Source organism: Myotis daubentonii, chromosome 2, assembly GCF_963259705.1.
Source record: "Myotis daubentonii chromosome 2, mMyoDau2.1, whole genome shotgun sequence".
NCBI lineage: Eukaryota > Metazoa > Chordata > Mammalia > Chiroptera > Vespertilionidae > Myotis > Myotis daubentonii.
In genome coordinates this window covers 17,646,030-17,674,006 of record NC_081841.1, presented here as the reverse complement: position 1 = coordinate 17,674,006, position 27,977 = coordinate 17,646,030, and the positions used below count along the sequence as shown (strand labels likewise).

General features: G+C 39.0%; 1 protein-coding gene across 7 annotated transcripts in view; it reads left to right on the top strand.

Annotated features, from left to right (window-relative positions):
• APAF1 (apoptotic peptidase activating factor 1) overlaps nt 1–27,977 on the top strand; it is a 94,145-nt gene that overhangs the window by 9,493 nt on the left and 56,675 nt on the right. For 5 of the 7 annotated variants that reach the window (XM_059681904.1, XM_059681905.1, XM_059681903.1 and 2 more), the window contains exons 5-13: nt 2,698–2,881; nt 13,174–13,286; nt 13,389–13,520; nt 15,200–15,438; nt 15,792–15,959; nt 18,500–18,631; nt 23,179–23,292; nt 23,744–23,928; nt 26,507–26,633. In XM_059681904.1, the coding sequence (XP_059537887.1) occupies nt 2,698–2,881; nt 13,174–13,286; nt 13,389–13,520; nt 15,200–15,438; nt 15,792–15,959; nt 18,500–18,631; nt 23,179–23,292; nt 23,744–23,928; nt 26,507–26,633 (1,394 nt within the window). Of the gene's footprint in view, nt 1–2,697; nt 2,882–13,173; nt 13,287–13,388; nt 13,521–15,199; nt 15,439–15,791; nt 15,960–18,499; nt 18,632–23,142; nt 23,293–23,743; nt 23,929–26,506; nt 26,634–27,977 lie in introns of those variants that run through there. The other 2 variants (XM_059681906.1, XM_059681907.1) reach the window with 2 other exon arrangements.

Genomic DNA, 27,977 nt, shown 5'->3' with positions numbered 1-27,977 from the left:
TATAAAAGGATATAACTCAGGAACAGCCAGTTAGAAGAGATGCAAAAGGACAAAATATGTGGGAAGGGTGTGGAGCTTCTGTGTGCTGTTCTCCCTCCACCTCCTTGTGTCCACAAGGCCAGAAACTTTCTGAACCTCACCCTTTTGGGCTTTTATGAAGGCTTCATTACGTAGCCATGCTTGATTAAATCACTGGTTATTGGGGATTGAACTCATTCTCCAGCCTCTCTCCCCCTGAGTTTTTAAAGAATGGAAGCTTTTTCCGGAGGCTGCCTGCCTATTTGCTTCTGTCCTTCCAAAAGTTCCCTGATGCTATTATATTATTAATTGCTACCAGGATAAACCTTGTGTGGAAAGTCGGATGGGGCTAATTTTCTCCGAATAAAGGCATTTTTTCTCTGAGTGAATTATAGAAATCATACAAGGCTAAATTGCTCCCTCTTGTGCCCATAATCAAGATGTTTAGGTTCTTTCTGAAATGTGGAATTAATGCTTCAATATTTGTCATTTTGTGATGGTAAGAGTTTTTCAGATCAGTAGGTCATTTGATCTATATTTTTAAAGCTAGTAGTGTTTTATTTTTTTCTTGCGTATGTTTATAATGCCCTCATTTATTAGCTTTAAATTTAGGAGAGAAAGACCTTTGGTGTAAGTAATAGGTAGTTAAATTTAAATCTAAAAAGTTTACTAGCTAGCTATATCAAAGAAAGGGTACTTTCTTTGCCTTGTCTTTAATCCTGGGATGATTTAAAAAATTTTTTTAAAAATAGAAAGCACAAATTAAAAAATAAAAGAACTGTAGGAGCAACAGGTAGTTTAAAACTTTGTTTTAAATATTGCAGTAGTATATGCAAAGCTCATGGACACAGACAATAGAGTGGTGAAGGCCTGGGGGAGGGGGCTGGTGGAGGGTGGAGGGGGTCAATGGAAAAACAACAAACAAATGAAGGGGACTTCTGTAATACTTTCAACAATAAAGATACATTAAAAAATAACTATTACAGTAGTAATATTTTCATTTAAAAAGAAGATAAAAAATTTTTTTCACTTACCTTTCTCCCCTTTCTCCTAAATTCTTCACCAGCGATAGTCATGGTTAACAATTTACAGTAAATTCTTTCAAACTTTTTCCTGTGCATTTACAAACATATGCACTCACAGAACACAGCTACAACACTAGGTGGAGCCAGAAAGTGAAACAGAAACCAGGGATTTACTGCTTTGTAACTGTTGCCTTACTCTGAAGGAAGCATAAGGGAACTCATGAAGCTTTTAGGAGTAAAGCTTAGGACTTTGTCCAGCTTCTTCTAAGACAGTGGCACTGATCATCAAACCATGCTTCATGGAGCCATCTTTAACTCAGTTATCACAGAGTTCTTTGTCTCCTGGTCACTTGTTCTCTCTTAGATTCTCAGTACATTGCCAAATTCTGATCTTGCCACTGATATGATCTAATGCTACTGTTCCCCATATTTTACTTTTTTTTCTATCTATGGGGAACTGATTAAGTATAGTCTATGAAGGATTAAGGTTTTTGACCCCTAGTCATATCCAAGTAAAAATATATACTTTAAGAAATGCTGTGCTTTAATTGACAATAATGATGATGATAACAGTTGACAGAACAGTAATAATAATGTCCACTCTTCTAGAGTGCTTACTAGTTCACAGCTTACTATGTGTAAGGTGCTCTCAGATCTATATCACTAAGAAAGTCTGTTACAGCCCTTTACAGTTAACACAGCAAATTCACATATTTTATAGCATTAATTTCTCAGAGTAACTCTGAAATAGGTAGGGTAAGCAGTCTTATTTCAGTATAATGAATGAGACTGAGGTTAAGTGATTTGCCAGAGATTGCATAGCTGGTAAGCATTAGAGCCAGACTTGAACCTAACTTTTTACTTTAAGTCTCTATATGAGAACCATAATGAGTGAGTTACCCATTTCTAGCCATTATTGGTTCTCAATCAGGGGTGATTTTGCCCCCTCACCTCGCAACTGACTTTTGGCAATGTTTGGAGACACTTGGTGATTGTAACTAGGGAGGGGGAGTGCTCCTAGCATCTACTGGATAGAACCCAGGAGGCTGTTAAAAATCCTGCAGTGCACGGGACAGTCTTTCACAGCAATGAATTGTCTGGTCCAGAATGTCTCAAGGGCTTAGGTTGAGAAACTGCTGTACAGTGATGATTGATGGAATAGGAAAAAGATTGTACAATTTTGTTTGGTAAGATTTTACTGATAAAAAGCAGATTTAGCCATAGCTGGTTTTGCTCAGTGGATAGAGCGTCAGCCTGTGGACTGAAGGGTTCCAGGTTCGATTCCAGTCAATGGCACATGCCCAGGTTGCAGGCTCGATCCCCAGTAGGGGGCATGCTGGAGGCAGCTGATCAGTGATTCTCATCATTGATGTTTCTATCTCTCTCTCCCTCTCCTTTCCTCTTTGAAATAAAAAATATATATATATATAAAGCAGATTTACTTCCAACTTCAATTTCTCCGTATTTTCAACTTTTCTTAGATTCAGGCTATAAAGCTCAGTAATACCCTACAAGTAAAATTTATACCCGTAAGCAAAAGAAGTGGAAGATGTGATGAGATTGAAGATTGGAACAAATCTGCTGCTTATCAGTAACATCTTTGAAAGAAGGACGCATGTCCAGAGGCCTAATTTATTCTTTTTGTCCTCACCAGGTTGCTTCCCAGGGGGTGTGCACTGGGTTTCAGTTGGGAAACAAGACAAATCGGGGCTTCTGATGAAACTGCAGAACCTTTGTACGCGGCTGGATCAGGATGAGAGTTTCTCCCAGAGGCTCCCACTTAATATTGAAGAGGCTAAAGACCGCCTCCGCATTCTGATGCTGCGCAAACACCCAAGGTACAGATGGTCAAATGTAGTCGGCGTTTGAAGTCCCAATGAGACTTAATTACGGACATTTTGAGAGCATCATACCCTTTCCTCGCTGTTTGGTAGAGGATCTAAGAAAGAACCACTGCTTTCCTGCTCTTCTCTCTTGTGTTAAAAAAAAAAAAAAAAGTGGCTTTCACTGGCCTAAAACTGCTACTTTTCTCTTCTTTGTCTCCTATATACCACATCATCTCTTATGTCCCACTAGAGGCCCGGTGCACAAAATATGTGCACGGTGGGGGGGGGGGTGTCCCCTCAGCCCAGCCTGCACTCTCTCCAATCTGGGACCCCTTGGGGAATGTCTGGGATTGGGCCTAAACCGGCAGTCGGACATGCCTCTCACAATCCTGGATTGCTGGCTCCTAATCGCTCACCTGCCTGTCCACCTGGTTGCCCCTAACTGCCCCCGCCCCCCAGGCGGCCTGATCGCCCCTCACTGCCTTTGTGTGCTGGCCAGGTCGCCCCCAACTGCCCCCTCCCTGCCGGCCTGGTTGCTCCTAACTGCCCCCCTCTGCTGGCCTGGTCACCCCCAACTGCTCCCCCCCCCCGCTGGCCTAATCACCCCTCACTGCCCCCCTGCCAGCATAATCGCCCCCAACTGCCGCCCCCTGCTGACCTGGTTGCCCCCAACTGCCCTCCCTCCCGCCGCTGGTCTGGTTGCCCCTAATTGCGCCTCCCAGCTGTCCTGGTCACCTTTACTGCCCCCCCTCCCCCGCTGGCCTGGTTGCCCCCAACTGCCCCCCTCTGCCAGCCTGGTCACTGCCAATTGTACCGCCCTCCCCGCTGGCCTGGTCACCCCTCACGGACCCCCCGCTGGCCTGGTCGCCCCATGCAGCCTGCTGTTCAGTTGTTTGGTCATTTCTTTTTTTTTTTTTTTTTTTTTACTTTTATTTATTTATTTATTTATTTATTTATTTATTTATTTTTTATTGCTTAAAGTATTACAAAGGGTATTACATATGTGTCCATTTTATCCCCCCGCCCTAGACAGTCCCCTAGCCTCCCCTATCCCCCAGTGTCTTATGTCCATTGGTTATGCTTATATGCATGCATACAAGTCCTTTAGTTGATCTCTTACCCCCCTACCTCCTGCCCCCCAACCCTCCCCGGCCTTCCCGCTGCAGTTTGACAATCTGTTTGAGGCAGCTCTGCCTCTGTATCTATTATTGTTCAGAAGTTTATAATGGTCTCTATTGTCCATGAATTAGTGAGATCATGTGGTATTTTTCCTTTATTGACTGGCTTATTTCACTTAGCATAATGCTCTCCAGTTCCATCCATGACGTTGCAAATGGTAAGAGTTCCTTCCTTTTTACAGCAGCATAGTATTCCATCGTGTAGATGTACCACAGTTTTCTAATCCATTCATCTACTGATGGGCACTTAGGCTGTTTCCAGATCTTAGCTATGGTGAATTGTGCTGCTATGAACATAGGGGTGCATATATCCTTTCTGATTGGTGTTTCCGGTTCCTTGGGATATATTCCTAGAAGTGGGATCACAGGGTCAAATGGGAGTTCCATTTTCAGTTTTTTAAGGAAACTCCATACTGTCTTCCATAGTGGCTGCACCAGTCTGCATTCCCACCAGCAGTGCACAAGTGTTCCTTTTTCTCCACTTCCTCTCCAGCACTTGTCGTTTGTTGATTTGTTGATGATAGCCAGTCTGACAGGTGTGAGATGGTACCTCATTGCTGTTTTGATTTGCATCTCTCGGATGATTAGTGACTTTGAGCATGTTTTCATATGTCTCTTGGCTTTCTGAATGTCCTCTTTTGAAATGTGTCTATTTAGGTCCTTTGCCCATTTTTTGATTGGATTGTTTATCTTCCTTTTGTTAAGTTGTATGAGTTCCCTATAAATTTTGGAGATTAGGCCCTTATCAGATATGACATTGGCAAATATGTTTTCCCACACAATGGGTTTTCTCGTTGTTTTGTTGATGGTTTCTTTTGCTGTGCAGAAGCTTTTTATTTTGATGTAGTCCCATTTGTTCATTTTTTCTTTAGTTTCAAGTGCCCTAGGGGCTGTATCAGTGAAGAAATTGCTTCAGCATATGTCTGAGATTTTGTTGCCTTTGGATTCTTCTAGAATTTTTATGGTTTCCTGTCGTACATTTAAGTACTTTATCCATTTTGAGTTTATTTTTGTGTATGGTGTAAGTTGGTGGTCTAGTTTCATTTTCTTGCATATATCTGTCCAATTTTCCCAACACCATTTGTTGAAGAGACTATCTTGGCTCCACTGTATGTTCTTGCCTCCTTTGTCAAATATTAATTGAGCATATTGGTTTGGGCCGATTTCTGGGCTCTCTATTCTATTCCATTGATCTATATGCCTATTCTTGTGCCAGTACCAGGCAGTTTTGAGAACAGTGGCTTTGTAATACAACTTGATATCTGGTATTGAGATCCCACCTACTTTGTTCTTTTTCAGGATTGCTGCAGCTATTCAGGGTCTTTTTTTATTCCAGATGAATTTTTGGAAAGTTCGTTCTAGATCTCTGAAGTATGCTGTTGGTATTTTAATGGGAAGTGCGTTGAATTTATAGATTGCTTTGGGTAGTATGGACATTTTAATGATGTTGATTCTACCAATCCATGAACACGGTATGTTCTTCCATCTGTTTATGTCTTCCTCTATATCTTTTTTCAACGTCCTGTAGTTTTCTGAGTAGAGGTCTTTTACCTCTTTAGTTAAGTTTATTCCTAGGTAGCTTAATTTTTTTGGTGCAATGGTAAATGGGATTGTTTTTATAATCTCTCTTTCTGAAAGTTCATTATTGGTATATAGAAATGCCTCAGATTTCTTGGGGTTAATTTTGTATCCTGCTACATTGCCAAATTCATGTATTAAGTCTAGTAGCTTTTTTTTTTTAATTTTTTTAAAATATATTTTATTGAGTTTTTACAGAGAGGAAAGGAGAGAGATAGAGAGTTAGAAACATCGATGAGAGAGAAACATCGACCAGCTGCCTCCTGCACACCCCCCACTGGGGATGTGCCCACAACCAAGGTACATGCCCTTGACCGGAATCGAACCTGGGACCTTTCAGTCCGCAGGCTGACACTCTATACACTGAGCCAAACCGGTTTCAGCTCTAGTAGCTTTTTGATGGAATCTCTAAGGTTTTGTATGTATAATATCATGTCGTCTGCAAATAAGGACAGTTTTACTTCCTCTTTTCCAATTTGGATGCCTTTTATTTCTTCTTCTTGCCGAATTGCAATGGCTAACACTTCCAGTACTATGTTGAACAGGAGTGGTGAGAGGGGGCATCCCTGTCTTGTTCCTGTTCTTAGGGGATATGGTGTTAGTTTTTGTCCATTGAGTATGATGTTGGCTGTGGGCCTGTCATATATGGCTTTTATTATGTTGAGGTATGATCCTTCTACTCCCACCTTGGTGAGAGTTTTTATCAAAAATGGGTGTTGAATTTTGTCAAATGCTTTTTCTGCATCAATTGATAAGACCATGTGGTTTTTTTCTTTCAATTTGTTTATGTGATGTATCACGTTTATTGATTTGCAGATATTGTACCATCCTTGCATCCCTGGGATAAATCCTACTTGGTCATGGTGTATGATCTTTTTGATGTACTGCTGGATCCAATTTGCTAAGATTTTGTTGAGGATTTTGGCATCTATGTTCATGAGGGATATTGGCCTGTAATTCTCTTTCATTGTGTTGTCTTTACCTGGTTTTGGTATTAGGGTGATGCTGGCTTCATAGAATGAGCTTGGAAGTGTTCCTTCCTCTTGAATTTTTTGTAGTAGTCTGAGGAGGATAGGTTTTAGTTCTTCCTTGAATGTTTGGTAAAACTCCCCTGTGAAGCCGTCTGGTCCTGGGCTTTTGTTTGATGGAAGCTTTTTGATGACTGCTTCAATTTCTTCCATGGTTATTGGCCTGTTGAGATTTTTTAGATTCTTCCTGATTGAGTTTTGGAATGTTGTATTTTTCTAGGAATTTGTCCATTTCCTCCAGGTTGTCTAATTTGTTGGAGTAGAGCTGTCCATAGTATTTTTTAACAGTCATTTGTATTTCTGTGGGGTCTGTTGTTATTTCGCCTCTATCGTTTCTGATTTTATTTATTTGGGTCCTCTCTCTCTGCTTCTTGGTGAGTCTGGCTAGAGGTTTGTCAATCTTGTTTATCCTTTCAAAGAACCAGCTCTTGGTTTCATTGATTTTCTGTATTGTTTTTTTGGTCTCTATGTCATTTATTTCTGCTCTAAGCTTTATTATCTCCTTCCTTCTGCTCACTCTGGGGTTTTCTTGTTGCTCTCTTTCTAATTCTTTGAGTTGTAGAGTTAGATGATTTACTACCATTTTTTCTTGTTTTTTGAGATAGGCCTGTAGAGCTATAAACTTCCCTCTCAGGACTGCTTTCATTGCATCCCATAGGTTTTGGATTGTTGTGTTTTCATTGTCATTAGTTTCCAGGATGTTTTTAATTTCTTCTTTGATCTCATTGGTAACCCAATCAATATTTAATAGCATGCTATTCAGCTTCCAGGTATTTGAGTATTTTGGGTTGTTTTTATTGTAGTTTATTTCTAATATTATGCCGTCGTGGTCTGCGAAGACGCTTTTTATGATTTCAATCTTCTTGAATTTGGGGATACTTTGCTTGTGACCCAATATATGGTCTATTTTTGAATATGTCTTATGAGCATTTGAGTAGAATGTATATTCCCTGGCTTTGGGGTGAAGTGTTCTGAAGATGTCTATTAAGTCCATCTGATCTAGTGAGTCATTTAGGATTGCTGTATCTTTGCTGATTGTTTGTTTAGAGGGCTTATCCAGTGCTGTCAGTGGTGTATTAAAGTCTCCTACTATGATTGTATTGTTGTCGATCTCTCCTTTGATATCTTCCAGGAGTTTTTTTTATGAATTTGGGTGCTCCTGCATTGGGTGCATATATGTTTACCAGGGTTATATCTTCTTGTTGTATTGATCCCTTTAGTATTATGAAGTGGCCTTCCTTATCTCTTGTTATGGCCTTCACTTTGAGGTCTATTTTGTCCGATATAAATATTGCTACCCCAGCTTTCTTTTCCTTTCCATTTGCCTGAAAGATATTTTTCCATCCTTTCACTTTCAGTCTGTGAGAGTCCCTTGTAATGAGGTGGGTTTCTTGTAGACAGCAGATGTATGGGTCATGTTTTTTTATCCATTCAGCCACTCGATATCTTTTGGTTGGAGCATTTAGTCCATTTACGTTTAAAGTTATTATTGAAAGGTACTTGTTTGTAGCCATTTCTTTGTGTGTGTGTGGCTGTTTTCTTTCTGAGCTTTTTATTTCTTCTTTTTATACCAGTCCCTTTAGCATTCCTTGCATTGCTGGCTTGGTGGTGATAAACTCCCTTAGCCTTTTTTTGTCTGTGAAGCTTCTTATTTCCCCTTCAAGTTTGAATGATAGCCTTGCTGGATAGAGTATTCTTGGATTCAGTCCTTTGCTTTGCATCACTTTGTAAATTTCAGTCCATTCTTTTCTGGCCTGATGTGTTTCTGTTGAGAAATCATTTGACAATCTAATGGGAGATCCCTTGTATGTAACTTTCCGTCTCTCTCTTGCAGCCTGTAAGATTCTCTCTTTGTCCTGAACATTTGCCATGGTAATTATGATGTGTCTTGGTGTGGGTCTTTTCGGGTTCACCTTGTTTGGGACTCTCTGGGCTTGTGTGACTTTTTTCTTCCCCACCTCAGGGAAGTTTTCTGATATTATTCCTTCTAATAGGTTTTCTAATCCTTGTTCATCCTTCTGTTGTTCTGGTACTCCTATTATTCGTATGTTGTTTCGTTTCATGTTGTCCCAAAGCTCCCTTAGGCTCTCCTCCTGTCTTTTAATTTTTTTCTCCAATTGCAGTACATTTTGGGTGTGTTTTGCTTCCTTGTCTTCTAATTCACTAATTCGGTCCTCTGCTTCTCCTAGTCTACTGTTGATACTTTCAATGGAGTTTTTCACTGCAGCTATATCACTCTTCATTTCTTCTTGGGTCTTACTTAAGTTGTTGATTTTTTCATCTGTTTCTTCTAGCTTCTTCCATATGTTATCGATTTTTTCATCTGTTTCTTCTTGCTTCTTGCAGATGTTGTCGATTTTTTCATCTGTTTCTTCTTGCTTCTTGCAGAGGTTGTCGATTTTTTCCTCCATCCGGTTTATGCACTCTAGGACCCTTATTCTGAATTCTTTATCTGTCATGTTGCATGCCTCTGTATTACTTAGCTGCTTTTCTGGAGAGTCCTCCTTCTCTTTCCTTTGGGGGTTTCTTTGTCTACCCATGTTTGATCTCACTGACATATCTAGACGTTGAGTTGTTCAGTGGTTGCTCCCTTGGTGGCAGTGACTCCTTGGTCTGTGGCTGCTCTTCGGGCGGTTGCGGTAGCAGCTGCTCTTCAGTTGGCAGCAGCTCCTCTGGTGGGTGCTGTTCACAGCTGTGGTGGTTCTTCTGGCTGGTGGGGCGAGGTTTCACTGTTTGGTCATTTCTCACTAAGCCCCCTGCCGGCCTGGTCGCCCTACGCAGCCTGCTTGTTCAGTCGTTAGGTTGTCCCTCACTAACCCCCCTACTGTGCTGGCCGTAGGCAGCCATCGTGTTGGGGGTAAGGGTTAATTTGCATATTACCTCTTTATTAACACATTTCGTACCGCTCAGGAGTTTTCTCGTGTTTCGCGCGCCATCTGTTAAGGACCGCTCACAAGTGTTCTCGTTTTCTCACGCCCATGGAAAAAGGAGCGAATCTAGATACTTATGTAAATTTTGTTTGGTCCCTCTTCATAGAGGAAAATGTTTTACGCAGTACCATACGTTAAAAAAGTATTAGGAACTTTAATTGTTTAATTGTTTTTGTAAATAAAAATGTTATTATTATTATTATTATTATTTTTTTATATTTTATTGATTTTTTACAGAGAGGAAGGGAGAGGGATAGAGAGTTAGAAACATCGATCAGCTGCCTCCTGCACATCTCCTACTGGGGATATGCCCACAACCCAGGTACATGCCCTTGACCGGAATCGAACCCGGGACCTCTCAGTCCGCAGGCCGACGCTCTATCCACTGAGCCAAACCGGTTTCGGCAGAATGTTATAATTATTGAAAAACAACACCTAAAGTGCATTATGATGATTTAAATAATGTGCAGTTGCCCAAAAATGTGCGGTCCCTGGTGTATGTCTTAGAGATTTCTATGCAGTACGCAATGTGTTAAATAGGATTGTTGGCTCTCAAGAAATATTTCTTAAGTAGATGAGTGGTCTTTGCTAGAAAATGCAAGCTTGTTACTCTGAGCATTGTTTCTAAGGGGTTAACAAGAGGCACAATAAATCTAGAACAAGAGACAGAATAAATTTAAGCAACTGAGTCAGGAAGGATTTTTTTTTTAATTGGGACCCTTCTATTGTGTTGAATTAGTTTTGGGGTATACATGTAATTCGTCTGTTTTCATGTACTTTGAGTTTATTTTATTTGTTTATTTTAATAATTCATTAATTCATTCAACAAATCCTCCTATATAATAAAGCCTAATATGCTGTGTCCAGTCATCTGTTCAACCAATCCTATATAATAGAGGTAATATGCAAATTGACCATCACTCCAACACACAAGATGGCCACCCCCATGTGGACACAGATGGCTGCCACAAAATGGCCAGCAGGGGAGGGCAGTTGGGGGTGACTGGGCTGGCAGAGGAGGGCAGTTGGGGGCACCCAGAACTGCACGCGAAGGCAGTTGGGGGGACCCAAGCTGGCAGAGGAGGGCAGTTGGGGGGGAACCCTGGCCAGCAGGGGAGGGCAGTTAGGGGCGACTGGGCCAGCAGGGGAGGGCAGTTGGGGTGACCAGGCTGGCAGGGGAGGGCAATTAGGGGCAATCGGGCCAGTAGGGGAGCAGTTAGGTGTCGATCAGGCTGGCAGGGGAGTGGTTAGGGGGTGATCAGGCTGGCAGGCAGAAGCGGTTAGAGGCAATCAGGCAGGCAAGCGGTTGGGAGCCAGCAGTCCTGGATTGAGAGGAATGTTCGACTGTCTGTTTAGGCCCTATCCCATGGGCAGTCGGACATCCCTTGAGGGGCCCCAGATTTGAGAGGGTGCAGGCTTGGCTGAGGGATTACACACACACTGCCCCCCATGTACGAATTTCATGCACTGGGCCTCTACTCAAAGCATAATGTGCTAATGATATGCTAAGGCCGCTCAACCACTAGCTATGATATGCACTGACCACCAGGGTGCAGACAGTTTACTGGTTGACCAGTCACTCTGATGTGCACTGACCACCAGGGGGCAGACGCTCCAATTGGTAGGTTAGCTTACTGCTGGGGTCCAGCCAATCGGGACTGAGTGAGACGGGCTGGACACGCCCTGGAGCCCTCCCACAGTCCCTCCCTGGTTGGCCAACCTCCCGCGTCCCTCCCCGGCCCCGATTGTGCACTGGTGGGGTCCCTCAGCCTGGCCTGTGTTCTCTCACAACCCAGCAACCCTCCAGGGATGTTGGAGAGCTGGTTTTGGCCCGATCCTGCATGCTAGGCTGAGGGACCCCACTGATTCACGAATTTGTGCACCAGGCCTCTAGTACCAATATAATTATGTGCTAGGCACTGTTACCAGCTATTTCACAGTTTTCACTAAACCAGAAGGGAGACAGCAGCTCAGTTGCTATTTGTGTGGAAGGGATAGCTGGAGATTCAATCAATAGTTTAATTTCCATGATCTAGTGGCCGTTCCTTTCATTTGCTCATTTAAGTAGCATTGAGTTTTGTGCCTGGGTCAGTGCTGCAAGAACAGAGATGAGTAAAGCATTCTTGGGAGTGTAACAGTAAATTGGGTGAGAATTAAGTGATGGTACAGATGCACTTGATGATGTAGTACATACACTGTCATATGTAACAGTTGCTGAGTATGGCAGTGATTTTCAAATTGGTAAGGGGATTAATATCAGGATATCAGGTGAGAGGATTAATTTTTGGAGAAAGCTTCTTTTAGATGATTATGATGGCTACTTATTTGAGGGAAGCTTCCTTTTTCTGGCTTTTTTCTCTTCCAGTTCCCTCTATCACAGCTGTGGGCAAACTACGGCCCACGGGCCAGATCCGGCCCGTTTGAAATGAATAAAACTATTGAAAAAAGAGACCATACCCTTTTATGTAATGATGTTTACTTTGAATTTATATTAGTTCACACAAACACTCCATCCATGCTTTTGTTCCGGCCCTCCGGTCCAGTTTAAGAACCCATTGTGGCCCTCGAGTCAAAAAATTTGCCCACCCCTGCTCTATCATCTCCCCTTCCCCTTGATAGTCACTGGTATCTATTCTTTTCGAGAAAATAGAATTGAGACCACTAACCGTTTCTCTTTTTCTTGCTCAGTATCTTCCTAATACCACTTCCCTTTGCAAAATGAAAGTGATTTGTGTTTAGGAAAACATTATAATTGCTGTCAGATGTATCGGACATGGCTTATGATACCAATCATTTTGTTTTTCTCTCAGCCTTATTTTGGTTTATGCTTCTGCAATTTTCCAACCTGTGTATGTACTTTTTTTGTAGTGTTCAGAAGTAGTGTGCCATTCAGACAAAAATGTTAGTGTGTAATTATGCTATCAGGTTTTAGTTGCATTTTTTCTCATTTGTTCTGGTGAGTTTAAAAAAGTTTTTGGAGAGACCAGTCAGGAATTGACACAGAGGTTCTTTGTCATTATGAACTGATTTCTTGGATGGAAAACACCCCACTAGTGAACCAAATGAAAAGTAATCTTGCTAGTATATTCTGTTAGGTTGGAACATATGAAATGGCTGGTTTTGTAAGTAAAAAAGGTTAAAAATCATCATTGTTCTATGATTAAGTCTAGTGCTAACCTGAGCCTAGTTGCCATTTCTTTTTGATGCTTAAAGACTGAATAGGAAACATCCCATTACATGGATAGTCTTTTTAGGCACTAGGTTGCTGATTTCTAATACTTAGAGCCCTCTTTTTAGAGGGCCCTTAATTTCAATATGCCTTGAAGGTGGGAGGAAGGGGAAGGTTCAAAAATTTTTTCCTTATTTGAATCAATACATTGGTGAGCAAAAGTATTGGTTTATTTTCGTATGGAAAATAATACAATAATTAATAAATAATAATACAAGATTAGACATTCATGTACTCACAACTGTAATCCTACTTTTGGCCTATCCCTGTATTGTGAAAGGGATATGGCAGTAGTGGCATTCTCTTTTTTTAAAGGAAGCTTAAAATGTCATTAGTGACTCAATATAGTTCTTTTAATTAGGTCTCTGTTGATCTTGGATGATGTTTGGGATCCTTGGGTATTGAAGGCTTTTGACAATCAGTGTCAGATTCTCCTTACAACCAGAGACAAGAGTGTTACCGATTCAGTAATGGGTAAGGATTGTTAATTTAGTTTTTACTACCTTTATGTTTTAATTCAATTACATTTATACATGTGGCACACCAAATTATTTATCATACCTTGTGATTTTGCAGGTCCAAAATATGTAGTCTCTGTGGAGAGTGGCTTAGGAAAAGAAAAAGGACTTGAAATTTTATCCCTTTTTGTAAATATGAAGAAAGCAGATTTGCCAGAAGAAGCCCATAGTATTATAAAAGAATGTAAAGGTAGAGTTATTTATTTTGTATATGAGGGGGTTCTAGAAATGTTAATTTACCCTGTTGTGTAAATTAAGTTAATGAAAATGACAATTTAGCACAGGAACATCCAGAAACTTTACTAGAATATTTAGTATTTTAGGTCCTTCTCTGATACCCTAAATGTATAATAACCTAAATGTGTCATGATGTTTTGGTATTCATTCATTCATTAAAATAATACTAAGTGAACACCTGCAGCATCTTAGCATAAAGACGTGACTTCTGCTGTCAAAGAACAAAAATATAGCGAGAGCTTAAAATTCTTTTGGTTGTGATTTTATAAAAATAGTATTCTAATTTTAAAGTAAAAACTGGTTTTGTCTTCTTAATTTACATTTTTTTACTTATGAAGTTAACTTTTTTACTTATATATTGATTTTTTTTTAATATATTTTATTGAGTTTTTACAGAGAGGAAAGGAGAGAGATAGAGAGTTAGAAACATCGATGAGAGAGAAACATCAACCAGCTGCCTCCTGCACACCCCCCACTGGGGATGTGCCTGCAACCAAGGTACATGCCCTTGACCGGAATCGAACCTGGGACCTTTCAGTCCGCAGGCCGACGCTCCATCCACTGAGCCAAACCGGTTTCGGCAATATATATTGAATTTTTGCATTTTAATAAATTATTCTTGACTCGCTTTTCTTTTGTGATATAAGTATTTTTATTGACTTTTAGGTACTCTATTGAAGCTATTAGCCTTTTTTCATGTTTCCCCCCCCCAAAATATTTTCCCTAGTTTTTTGTCTACCTTTAAATCTCATTTATAGTCTTTTTCAAATACAGAAATTTAAACTTTAAAAAAAATACTCATCTGAGGATATGTTTTATGGATTTGAGAGAGACAGAGAGAGAGAGAGAGAGAGAGAGAGAGAGGCATTGATTGGTTGCTCCGGTGTGCACCCCGACTGGTATGTGCCCTGACTGGGAATCAAACACACAACCTTTTGGTGTACAAGACGATGCTCCTGCCAACTGAGCCACCCAGCTAGGGCCAGAAATTGAAACTTTTATGTAGTCAAATCAGCATTGAAGATTACTTTTTCCATTGTTGTTACTCCATAGAAATACCTTCTTATTTTTCTTTCTGCCATTAAGTAGATACTTGGTTTTGAGTTAATTGACTTTAAAAAAAATCTTAAACTTAGAAAAAAATACTTCATTTGTATAATTCTAAAGCTGATGCATATTCCTTTTGGAACTGTGTGAATCTATAAAGAAAATTATCATAATCTGATAATTATTAGTGTCATGAGAGTATTTTTTCTAGTCTTTTAGGACATACAACTTTGGAAAAATAGTCAAGATTATAATGTGGTATACATCATTTAAAATCTTGTCCTTTTTACATAACAAATCTTGAGCATTTTACAATGCCATTAAATATCTTTTGAAAAGAATTTACCAGTGACATGCTTTAATTCAGTCATTTCTGTTAAGATTTTGTCATTAAGTAATTCTGTGATGAATATGCTTAATGAAATATTGATTATTTCTAATAACTTCCTTACAATAAATACCTAAAATGAATCCAAGAGTTAAAAATACTTTAAGGCTTTGGATAACCTGCAGCAATAAATTGATTCTTAACTTAGTAGTGATTCTGAAATGAGACGATATTAACACAGTGACTTTTTTTTTTAGGTTCTCCTCTTGTAGTGTCTTTAATTGGTGCACTTTTACGTGATTTTCCCAAACGCTGGGAGTACTACCTCAGGCAACTTCAGAATAAGCAATTTAAGAGGATAAGGAAATCTTCATCTTATGATTATGAGGCTCTGGATGAAGCCATGTCTATAAGTGTTGACATGCTCAGAGAAGACATCAAAAGTTATTACACAGATCTTTCCATCTTTCAGAAGGATGTTAAGGTGCCTACGAAGGTAATAAAAGGATCAAGAATCCGCATCACTGGGTATTTATGGCATGCAACCTTGGATACAGTATCAAGGATATTGTTACAGAGGATACTGGAAAGATAAGACCCATGTGACTGAGGTGGTGGGGTGGAAGGTTCAGCCTCCATCAAGGGCTTGATGTTGAACTGGAACGGGTTACCTAATTTTCAGTGGTTCTTGTGAAGCTGGAGAAGCAGCTGGCTTCTTTCTCTTTTCTATCTTGAGGAATGGTTGAGCTGCTTCTTATGAAATAGATTCTTCTTCAGGGCTTTGAGATACGATTTTTGGGTGTGTTTACACCTTGTCTGCAGTCCTGCTCATTTTATTTTGATTCCTAGGTGCTATGTGTTCTCTGGGACATGGAGACTGAAGAAGTTGAAGACATACTGCAAGAGTTTGTTAATAAGTCTCTATTATTCTGTGATCGGAATGGCAAATCATTTTGCTACTATTTGCATGATCTTCAGGTAGATTTCCTTACAGAGCAAAACCGCAGCCAGCTTCAGGTACTTGCACCTCTGTATGCTCTTTTTTTAGCTTTTTATTTTGAAATAATTTTTTTGTTTGTATTTTATTATTTTTAAAAATAATTCTTTATTGTTGAATATTTTTAAGTAATTTTAGACACGGAATAGTTACAAGATAGTACAGAGATTTTGTGCATAAACCCTTCACCAGGTTCCTCCCAAAATTAATACCTTTATGTAACTATAATGTTACTAATTCACAGACTTTGACTTTTGCCAGCTTTCCCACTAATGTCTTTTTTTGTGGTCCAAATCCAATTCAGGATCCCATATTGCATTAAATTGTCATGTTTCCTTATTTTCCTCAAATCTATGAAAATTCCTGTTTTCTTTATCTTTCATGGTCACTTTTGAGGAGTACTAGCTAGTTTTTTTTAAAAAAATTATCTTTATTGTTGAAAGTATTACAGATGTCCCCCTTCTTTCCCCAATTGACATCCCCCGTCCCCGCTTCTACCCCTCCCCAAGCCTTCACCATACCTAGATAGTTATTTTGCATACTGTCTTTAGGTTTATCTTATATTTTCTTCTGACTAGAGCAAGGTTATATATTTTTGGCAAGAACAGCGTGGTACTGGCACAAGAACAGACATATAGATCAATGGAATAGAATAGAGACCCCAGAAATCGACTCAAACCACTATGCCCAATTAATATTCGACAAAGGAGGCAAGAGCATACAATGGAGTCAAGACAGTCTCTTCAATAAATGGTGTTGGGAAAATTGGACAGATACATGCAAAAAGATGAAACTAGACCACCAACTCACACCATATACAAAAATAAACTCAAAATGGATAAAAGACTTAAACGTAAGACGGGAAACCATAAAAATACTAGAGGAATCCACAGGCAGCGAAATCGCAAACATATGCCGAAGGAATTTCTTCTCTGATAATGCTCCTAGGGCAATGGAAACTAAAGAGAAAATAAACAAATGGGACTACATCAAAATAAAAAGCTTTTGCACAGCAAAGGAAACCATCAACAAAACAACAAGGAGACCCAATACATGGGAGAACATATTTGCCAATGATACCACCGATAAGGGTTTAATTTCCAACATTTACAGGGATCTCATGAAACTTAACAAAAGGAAGATAAACAATCCAATAAAAAAATGGGCAACGGACCTAGATAGACACTTTTCGAAAGAGGACATACAGAAGGCCGAAAGACATATGAAAACATGCTCAAAGTCACTAATTATACGAGAGATGCAAATCAAAACGACAATGCGTTATCATCTCACACCTGTCAGAATGGCTATCATCAACAAATCAACAAACAACAAGGTTGGAGAGGATGTGGAGAAAAAGGAACACTTGTGCACTGCTGGTGGGAATGCAGACTTGTGTAGCCACTGTGGAGAACAGTTATGGAGCTACCTCAAAAAACCAAAAATGGAACTCCCATTTGACCCAGTGATCCCACTACTAGGAATATATCCCAAGAAACCAGAAACGCCAATCAGAAAGGATATATGCACCCCTATGTTCATAGCAGCACAATTCACCATAGCTAAGATTTGGAAACAGCCTAAGTGCCCATCAGCAGATGAATGGATTAGAAAACTGTGGTACATATACACGATGGAATACTATGCTGCGGTAAAAAAAAAAAAGGAACTCTTGCCTTTTGCAACAGCATGGATGGAACTGGAGAGCATTATGCTAAGTGAAATAAGCCAGGCAGAGAAAGATAAATACCACATGATCTCACTCATTTGTGGATTATAGAGAACAACATAGACTGATGAAAAGGGACAGACCCAAAGACTGAGAAACAGCGATCAGGCTATCAATCCCCAGAAGGAAAGTAGGGGAGGGCGGGGGTAAGGGGAAGAGATCAATCGAAGGACTTGTATACATGTATATAAGCCAAACCAATGGACATGGACAACAGGGGGATGGGAGCATGAGTGTGCGGGGCGGGGGGGGCGGGGGAGGTTGGGGGTTAATGGGGGGGATGAGGACACATTTGTAATACCTTAACTAATAATTTAAAAAAAAAAAAAGAATACCACAGAAATGAAATTATGTCCTTCTCGGTGAATCATATCAGGGTGTTGATACATCTTATATCAGTGATGTTACCATTGATCACTTCATTAAAGTAGTATCTACCAGTATCTCCACTGTAAAGCTGCTATTTTTTCTTTTTGTAATTAATAAGTATCTTATGGAAATATTTTCAGTATATTCTTTTTTTTATATATATTTTATTGATTTTTTACAGAGAGGAAGGGAGAGAGATAGAGAGTTAGAAACATCAATGAGAGAGAAACATCGATCAGCTGCCTCCTGCACATCTACTGGGGATGTGCCCGCAACCCAGGTACATGCCCTTGACCGGAATCAAACCTGGGACCTTTCAGTCCATAGGCCGACGCTCTATCCACTGAGCCAAACCCGTTTCGGCTTCTGTATATTCTTAAATAGCTTTGAAAGCTGGTGTTTCTGTATTGTTTAGGTTATGAAATTGTTTCTGTCCTCTGAAACGTTTCCTTTGTGTTTCAGGATCTGCATAAGAAGATAATCACGCAGTTCCAGAGACATCACCAGCTACACGCTCTTTCACCAGATCAGGAGGACTGCATGTACTGGTACAATTTCCTGGCCTATCATATGGCCAGTGCCAATATGCACAAAGTAAGAGGACTGACTTAAAAGTTATTTTCTTTTATCTCACTTTTATTTATTCCTATGTTTAGAATTTTTTTAATTTATAAAAATAGAATTATAGACTATGTAAGCATTTTTGTTTTTGCTACTATTTTTACTTGCAGTGATTTTTTTAAAAAAGGTACCTTAGTAAGTGTAGTAAATAAACCACCTGAAAATTCATTTTTTTCTTACCAGTAGCTTTTCTTTATAGGCAGTATGAATTTGTTTTTAAGTTTTGAGAGGGAACGGAGGGTGGCGAAGTATATTCATTCATTCAAAAAATATTTATTAGCCCAGCTGGTGTGGGTTGGTGGTTGAGTTTCAACCTATGAACCAGGAGGTAAGAGTTCGATTCCTGGTCAGGGCACATGCTCGAGTTGCAGGCTCTATCCCCAAGTGGGGGACGTGCAGGGTGCAGCTGATCGATGATTCTCTCTCATCATTGATGTTTCTATCTCTTTCTCCCTCTCCCTTCCTCTATGAAATCAACAAAAATATTTATTAAATGCCTGCTATATACTGTTATTGTTATTCATTGTGAGGCTATGTTACAGAGTCCCTCCTGTCATTGAACTTACATTCTTGGGGAGACTGACAGTGGACAAATAAATGCATACTATGTCAGAGGGCAGTAAGTGCTCAGAAGAAGAAAAAAGCATGTAGGAGAAAGAAAGTGATGATATAGGGGTAGAATCTTCATCATTTGCTGATGGATTTGATAGGCATTGTAAAAGAGAAGAGTCAAAGATGACTTCAAGTTTGTGCAATAGAAGGATAAGAGTTGCCATGAATTGAGATGGCGATGTCTGTGGGTAGAACAAGTATTTTTGGGGGCAGGGTGAAGATTAAGAACTCATTTTGAGTATATTAAATCTGATACTCATTAAGACATCTAACTGGAAATATTAAGCATGTAGATCAGCCGTGGGCAAACTACGGCCCGTGGGCCGGATCTGGCCCGTTTGAAATGAATAAAACTAAAAAAAAAAAAAAGACCGTACCCTTTTATGTAATGATGTTTACTTTGAATTTATATTAGTTCACACAAACACTCCATCCATGCTTTTGCTCTGGCCCTCCGGTCCAGTTTAAGAACCCATTGGGGCCCTCAAGTCAAAAAGTTTGCCCACTCCTGATGTAGATGGATGTATAAATCAAGGTTTCTGGGGAAGATTATGGACTAAAGATAACATTTGGGAACCATTAACACACAGATGATATTTGAAGTCAACTATCAGCTAACTATTAAAAATGTTAACATTTTGGAAAACTTTGAGTAGTTTTTCTTTTCTTTCTTTCATTTTTTTGTTTATTAATCCTCATCTGAGGATATTTTTTCCATTGATTTTCTTTTTTTGAGAGCATGGACGGGAGAGAGGTAGGAGGGAGAGAGAGAAAGAGAAACATTGATGTGAGAGAGACACATCGATTTGTTGTCTCCCGTACATGCCCTGACCTGGGTAGGGATCAAACCTGCAATCAAGGTATATGCCCTTGACTGGGAATCAAACCTGAGACCCTTTGGTGCTCAGGCCAATGCTCTAACCACTGAACTACTGGCCAAGATGAGTTATTTTTCTCTGCTTAGGTACATTATTTCTTGGTTACAAAAATGGTGCTGTAGTTTGGTGGTTGTTTTTTTTTGGTCATCTTCCCTGAGGATATTTTTCCATTGATTTTTAGAGAGGGAGGGAGGGAGGGAGGGATAGAGAGACATCAATACGAGAGAGACACATTGATTGGTTGCCTCCCACACACTCCCTGATCAAGGCCTGGGATTGAGCCTGCAACTGAGGTACATGCCCTTGACTGGAATTGAACCCGGGACCCTTCAGTCCATGGGCCAACACTCTATCCACTGAGCCAAACTGGCTGGGGCATGGTGTTTTTTTTAAGGTATTCCAATAAATATCAATGCCCTAATTTAGTTAACCAAACTATAATTGTTAAACATTTAGGTTGTTTTCAGTTTTTTCGCTTTTATGATGCTGTAATGAGTATTCTGTCTTTGTACCTATATTTCCTTTGAAAATTCTTTGAAGTGGAATTAATAGGTCCAAGTATTTAAAAAAAGCTCCACTTAAAAATTTTTTTAAATTGATTTCAGAGAGGAAGAGAGAGGGAGAGATAGATAGAAACATCAATGATGAGAGAGAATCATCCATCGGCTGCCTCCTGCACAACCCCCACTGGTGATTAAGCCCACAACCTGGACATGTGCCCTGACCGGAGGTCACTGGTTCATAGGTCAATGCTCAACCATCGGCCGGACTATCTTGTGTTTTATTTATTTATTTTTTATTTATTTATTTTTTTAAATATATTTTTATTGATTTTTTACAGAGAGGAAGGGAGAGGGATAGAGAGTTAGAAACATTGATGAGAGAGAAACATCGACCAGCCGCCTCCCGCACACCTCCCACCGGGGATGTGCCCGCAACCAAGGCACATGCCCTTGACAGGAATCGAACCCAGGACCCCTCAGTCCGACGCTCCATCCACTGAGCCAAACCGGTTTTGGCTATTGTGTTTTATTTTTTACTTAATTATATTACGTGGTCATCTTTTTATGTCAATTTATGTAGAGCGACATAATTTTTAAAGCTGCATACTATTTCATTGTGTAGCTACATTATGATTAACCAGTTGATCAATTAGCTTGCATAAGCATACTTATCTGATTATTGTCTTAGCACACATATTTGTAAGTGTAATTTGTGGGCCACTTTTAATTTTAATACAGACTGCTGAACTGTACTCTAGAGAAGGGTTGCTTTGACTTACATCACTACCAATAGTGTAAGACAGTGTTAATTTGCTCTGATTCCAGCTGATATTCTTATCATTTCTGTTAGTCTTTAGAAATCTGATATTAAAAAATAGTTTGTGATGGGTAAGTCTTACACAGGCAGCCCAACACTGAAGTTTTCACCAAGTTAGACCCTGTTTCAAAGATTCTTTTAAGAAAACACAATGAAAAAGAATTCTTTAAAAAGTTTTTATTCATCTTTTAAAATTAATTAAAATGGTACCAATGTTCCCATCCAAGATTAAAGTGAGTTTAGAGGTAGAGGATTAAGTAATGACTTTGTAATTAAGTATGTGCACAGAGAGTTTAGATAACATGTTACTTTCTCATTGAAATACTTTAGGTTGAATTTGTCCCAGTCTTTATCCTTGCTCATGTAAATAACTGCCTATGAGCCATGATAGGTAAATGGAATTAGCTATTGCTTGAGATAAATTATATTCCATGAAGGCAATGGTAATGGTTAAATATTGAGATAGGGTTGTTATAATAATAACAGCTAAAATTTACTAAGTATTTACTATGCACCAGGATTTGTTCCAAGTATTTTACACATACTAACTCATTTAAAGTTTTATCACAACCCTGTGAGATAGGGCTACTAGTATCTCCATTTACAAAATGAAGAAACTAAGGTTCCAGCCTGGTGGTGGTAGAAAAAAAAATTTGTGCTTTTTATTTTGTGAATTGGTTCTCATTCATTGCCTTTACCTGTTTTTTATATTGGGGTGTTTATCTTTTTCTTATTTTTGAAGAATTTTCTATAAAACTGAATGAATAGTCATTTTTAGTCTATTAATACTATCATCTATTATACCTGTTATAAAATTTTTTTTCCTGGTTTATATTTTTGTCTTCAAATTTATTTATATTGTTTTCTACTATATTGAAGGTTTGAGTTTTTATGTTATTAAATACACCATTTTTCTTTTTTGTAATTTACTTTGGTGTCATGTCTGCAAACATTTCCTTTATTGCAGGCTTATAGAAATATTTATCTGTTCTAGTTTTTTCTGAAGTTTTCTATTTTATATTTAAGTCTTTAATCCAACTAAAATTTATTTTGAGTTAAGGTGTGAGGTCCATTTTATGTTTCTTTGGAACTATTTATGTGTTTCTTTTTTTATTTTTATTTTTTTAAATATATTTTATTGATTTTTTATAGAGAGGAAGGGAGAGGGATAGAGAGCTAGAAACATCGATCAGCTGCCTCCTGCACACTCCCCACTGGGGATGTGCCCGCAACCAAGATACATGCCCTTGACCGGAATCGAACCTGGGACGCTTCAGTCCACAAGCCGACGCCCCATCCACTGAGCCAAACCGGCCAGGGCTAGTTATGTTTTTCTTTTCTTTTCTTTTTTTAATATATTTTATTGATTTTTTACAGAGAGGAAGGGAGAGAGATAGAGAGTTAGAAACATCGATGAGAGAGAAACATCGATCAGCTGCCTCCTGCACATCTCCCACTGGGGATATGCCCGCAACCAAGGTACATGCCCTTGACCGGAATCGAACCTGGGACCTTTCAGTCCGCAGGCTGATGCTCCATCCACTGAGCCAAACCGGTTTCGGCTGTTTTTCTTTTCAATAGTTTCCTTTTTGTCCTTAAATTTGAGTGACTGCTAAGTTTCAGTAGTGTTAGGATAATGATGGTAGACTTAAAATTCTCTGATTTCTTTAACAGGGCTCCTGATCTTATTATTATTTTTTTTTTTAAAAGGAACTTTGTGCTTTAATGTTTTCCCTGGATTGGATTAAAGCAAAAACAGAACTTGTAGGCCCTGCTCATCTGATTCATGAATTTGTGGAATACAGGGATATACTGGATGAAAAGGTATATATTCATTCAACAAGTAAGTCCTGAAAGGACATGCTTTTTCTGACATTTAATTCTAGGGTTTAATAGTGGGGACGAGCAGAATAGAAAGGAATGAAGAAAGAGAATTTTCTTATTTTGACCTTTGATTATTCTAATTATTTTGCTTCCTAGCCTATTGGGAATGTGAGTAGGATTGAGTTTTGAAATTTGAAGAAGTAAAGTGTTCAGTGTTTTTTTTTTTTTTTTTTTTTGTTATTGTTTTTAAAGAATGTATTAAGAAAGTAGTACTTTGATAATGAGATTTTCATCCTATGTTTAAAAGTCTATATTTGTTACCTAAGTGGTTGGTTATTCAAGTTTAGCTCACATAGAGATACGTTATTTAAACCTTTAAAGTGATGAGATCACAGAAACAGAAAAATGTTGGCTCTGGTTATGTTTCTAAGAGATTTCAGTTTGTTCATAGGATTATGCAGTCTGTGAGAATTTCCAGGAGTTTTTATCTTTAAATGGACATCTTCTTGGACGACAACCATTTCCTAGTATTGTACAGTTGGGTCTCTGTGAGCCGGAAACTTCAGAAGTTTATCAGCAAGCTAAGCTGCAGGCCAAGCAGGAGGTCGATAACGGAGTGCTTTACCTGGAGTGGATGTAAGTAGGTTAGGAGAGACCAAAGGGAACAGTGTGCTAATTATATCATTATTTTTTCAGGTAGTGAATAAGTTCACTCCAGGAAGATTTAACTACAGTTCTTCAGAAAGGCTGGAACTTTTAATAAGCATTCTTACTTATTGGAAAGTTTTAGAGAAGTAAGCATAGGAGAAACATACATGTTCAAAGAGTCCATAGAAATAGATGCTTGTCTGTATGGCATTTTGACAAGCCATTCTAAATATTCACACCAAATGCTTTACTTAGTGTAATACAATAAGTAGTGAAGAACATGGGCTTTGAAGCCACAAACCTACTTTTGAGTCTCCTTTCTAAAATCACAGTTTTATGATTTTTGAACAAGTTATAGCTTCCTCTCCTTTCTCCTAAGTAAAATAGAGATAACAGTCCTTTTAGGTAAGTACAATTTTTTTGAAGATTAAATGAGATATCGGGTATAAAATGATTAGCACAGTGGTTCTCAATCTTCCTAATGTCGCGACCCTTTAATACAGTTCTTCATGTTGTGGTGACCCCCAACCATAAAATTATTTTCGTTGCTACTTCATAACTGTAATTTTGCTACTGTTATGAATCATAATGTAAATATCTGATATGCAGGATGTATTTTCATTGTTACAAATTGAACATAATTAAAGCATAGTGATTAATCACAAAAACAATATGTAATTATATATGTGTTTTCCGATGGTCTTAGGTAACCCCTGTGAAAGGGTCATTCGACCCCCAAAGGGTTGAGAACCGCTGGATTAGCACTTTGTCTTGCACTTAGTCCTTATTAAACTTTCCCTGAATCATGATTCTTCTAACTTCTAAAAGACGCCATTCAGTTTTGCTTTTATCAATTAGTAATCTTAATCTTATCAGTTAGTAAAAGGAAAGCTAAAATATCATCTTTTTCATGCCTGTAATATACAGTAAGCTCACATCTTACTCATTTTATCTTTAGAACAACCTTATAAGGTACTATTAAATATTATTTGCCCTATTTTACAAATGAGAAAACAGGCACAGAGGCTGAGACTTGATTAGGCTTGCGTGCCTTACTGAGGGAGGAAGCGGGGGGGGGGGGGGGAGAGAGAGAGAGAGAGAGAGGGAGAGAGAGGGAGAGAGAGAGAGAGAGAGAGAGAATAGACAGAAACATTGATGTGAAAGAGAGACACATCAATTGGTTGCCTCCCATATGAGCCCCAACTAGGGCCAGGGATCGAGCCTGCAACTGAAGTACACACTCTTGACTGGAATCGAACCAGAGACCCTTCAACCCTTAGGCCCCACTATCCATTGAGCCAAACTGGCTAGGGCCAAACTTTGACTCTTAAATTAAGCACGAAACCATTTAACATATATTCTTGTACTGAGAGTTACTGACACAGAAATCCTGACTGTTCTGATACTTTTCTCATTTTAAGTATATGTTATATTCCATTACCCTTTTGTTCTTTAGCCCATGAAAAATAATATAATATTTATACCTGTGGGATAGTTAGTATTCAGTAGATTACGATACACAGAAAATAACATTGCTTTATTTACTTTTTCTCTATATCTGAATAATTGTACTTAGAGGAGAGCGGTTTTTTATTTTTTATTTTTTTTATTTAGTTCACAGTTCTGGGTAATCTCCTGCTCTATTTTTGGAGCATTTTTTTAAAATTAAATCTTTATTGTTCAGATTATTACAGTTGTTCCTCTCCCCCCCCCCCCCCATAGCTCCCCTCCACCTGGTTCCCACCCCACCCTCTGCCCTTACCCCCCCACCACTGTCCTCATCTGTAGGTGTACGATTTTTGTCCAGTCTCTTCCCGCACCCCCAACACCTCTTTCCCCCCCGAGAATAGTCAGTCCACTCCCTTTCTATGCCCTGATTCTATTATATTCACCAGTTTATTCTGTTCATCAGATTATTTATTCACTTGATTTTTAGATTCACTTGTTGATAGATGTGTATTTGTTGTTCATAATTTTATCTTTACCTTTTTCTTCTTCCTCTGGGAAGAGCGGTTTTAAAGTACATCATCATAATGGCAGGTGTACATATTATTATTAAAGCATCAAAGGAAAATAGAAGGTGATGTGTATCTGATTAACTAGATTTCTTCCAACTCAGTGACATTTGTAACACATGACAGGTTGCTTGATATAGGGTGGCACTTCTCTTTTTTTTATTTTTTAAATTGTTTTATTGCTTAAAGTATTACAAAGAGTATTATATATGTCTCCTTTTTTTTTTCTCCCCTTGACCTTCCCCTAGCCTCCCATACCCCTCAGTGTCTTGTGTCCATTGGTTATGCTTATATGCATGCATACAAGTCCTTCGGTTGATCTCTTACCCACCCCCCAACCCTCCCCGGCCTTCCTGCACTTCTCTTAAAATGCCAAGTTTGTTATATTATGCTTTTTTCCTTCAGGTGATCTTCTATGCTGTCATTTCCATGTTGGCAATTTAATTTTAAGAATTTTGTATTTTGGGGAATATAACTAAGCTAAAAGACAGTTTATTACTGAAGTTTATTCTCACTTGTTGGGTTTCTGTTCCTTTTTTCCTTGTATTTAGAAACAAAAAGAACATCAAGAATCTCTCTCGCTTAGTTGTCCGCCCCCATACAGATGCTGTGTACCATGCTTGCTTTTCTGAGGACGGCCACAGAATAGCTTCTTGTGGAGCTGATAAAACCTTACAGGTAAAATATGTCTCTTGAGAAAAATTGAAAAGGGCATGTACGCAATACTGTGTGTATTAAAATATATCTAAATTCTAAAAGTCAAGTAAATTGCACAAAGCGATAGAGAAACTGAATCTCTTGAACATTTTATAAAAGCTTTCTCTAGCGATTTTAAAGATATGGTAGTGTTTAAAGATATGGTAGTGTTTTTTGTTTTTTTTTCTCCATAATTCTAAACTTGGTAAGTGACATAGAGGTGCCTTTTACCCTGCCAGTCAGTTGTCATCACCCATGTGCCAGCTAAAGGTAATGAGGAATTGATAATTGTTGAAAGACATAGGACTTTCTAGCAGAGTGAGCAGGGCTCTGACTGAAAAACAATGATTAAGTAAAATACCTATTTTATCAACAGCTCAGGCATAGATTTCTGGCGATAAATGGAACTGGGCTAGGTTGTTTCCTAAGGTGCCTGAAGGAATTTCCTTTTAAGTTCTCATTTGTTTTTAGAAAATATGAATGAGTGCTTTACTTTAAACTTGTGCTCTAACTTTTGGATTTTGAAGGAATCAGGATCAAATTAGTTAAAACTTTTATAATTATGATAGCATTAGTCTTTGTAAGATTATGACTATAACCTTTATTCTTATGTGTGCTTTATTACTAATTTTGTCTTTTGAGCCCCAGAAAGAAATTATATTGCATGAAATATTTTCTATTTGCTTGTTAAGAATTTGTGAAACTATTCTCACGAACTGAAACTATACTCTGTTAGTTATTTTTATTAATATTACTAACATTTAACAATGGATAGTTCTCTATTTTAAAACATACAGATTCTGACACAAATTCTGATTTTTGGAGTGATTTTTCCAAGGTCCATTTTTGTTGCCAAATAACAATGATTAGGATCTTTTAAGGAAAGGTTTTAATTCAATAACTAGAGGCCAGGTGCATGAAAATTCGTGCACTGCCGGGGGGGGGGGGTCCCCCTCAGCCCGGCCTGCCCCCTCTCACAGTCTGGGAGCACTCAGGGGATGTCCTACTGACGGCTTAGGCCCACTCCCTGCTTCTGTGGGAGGCGACCAGGCTGATCAGGGGAAGGTGCTTCCCCCATCACCTCACTGCTGCTACTGCCTCTGACCTCCCTCTGCGGGAGGTGACCGGGCTGATCAGGGGAAGGCACCACCCCCATCAGCCCCTCTGCTGCTGCCACTGCCGGCCCTCCTCAGCCCTCGCAGCTGCCGTGGCTTTGTCTGGAAGGACGTCTGGAAGATGTCCAGTCTATCTGGTCTAATTAGCATATTACCCTTTTATTAATATAGACTAGTGGCCTGCTGCATGAAATTTGTGGAGGGTGGGGTT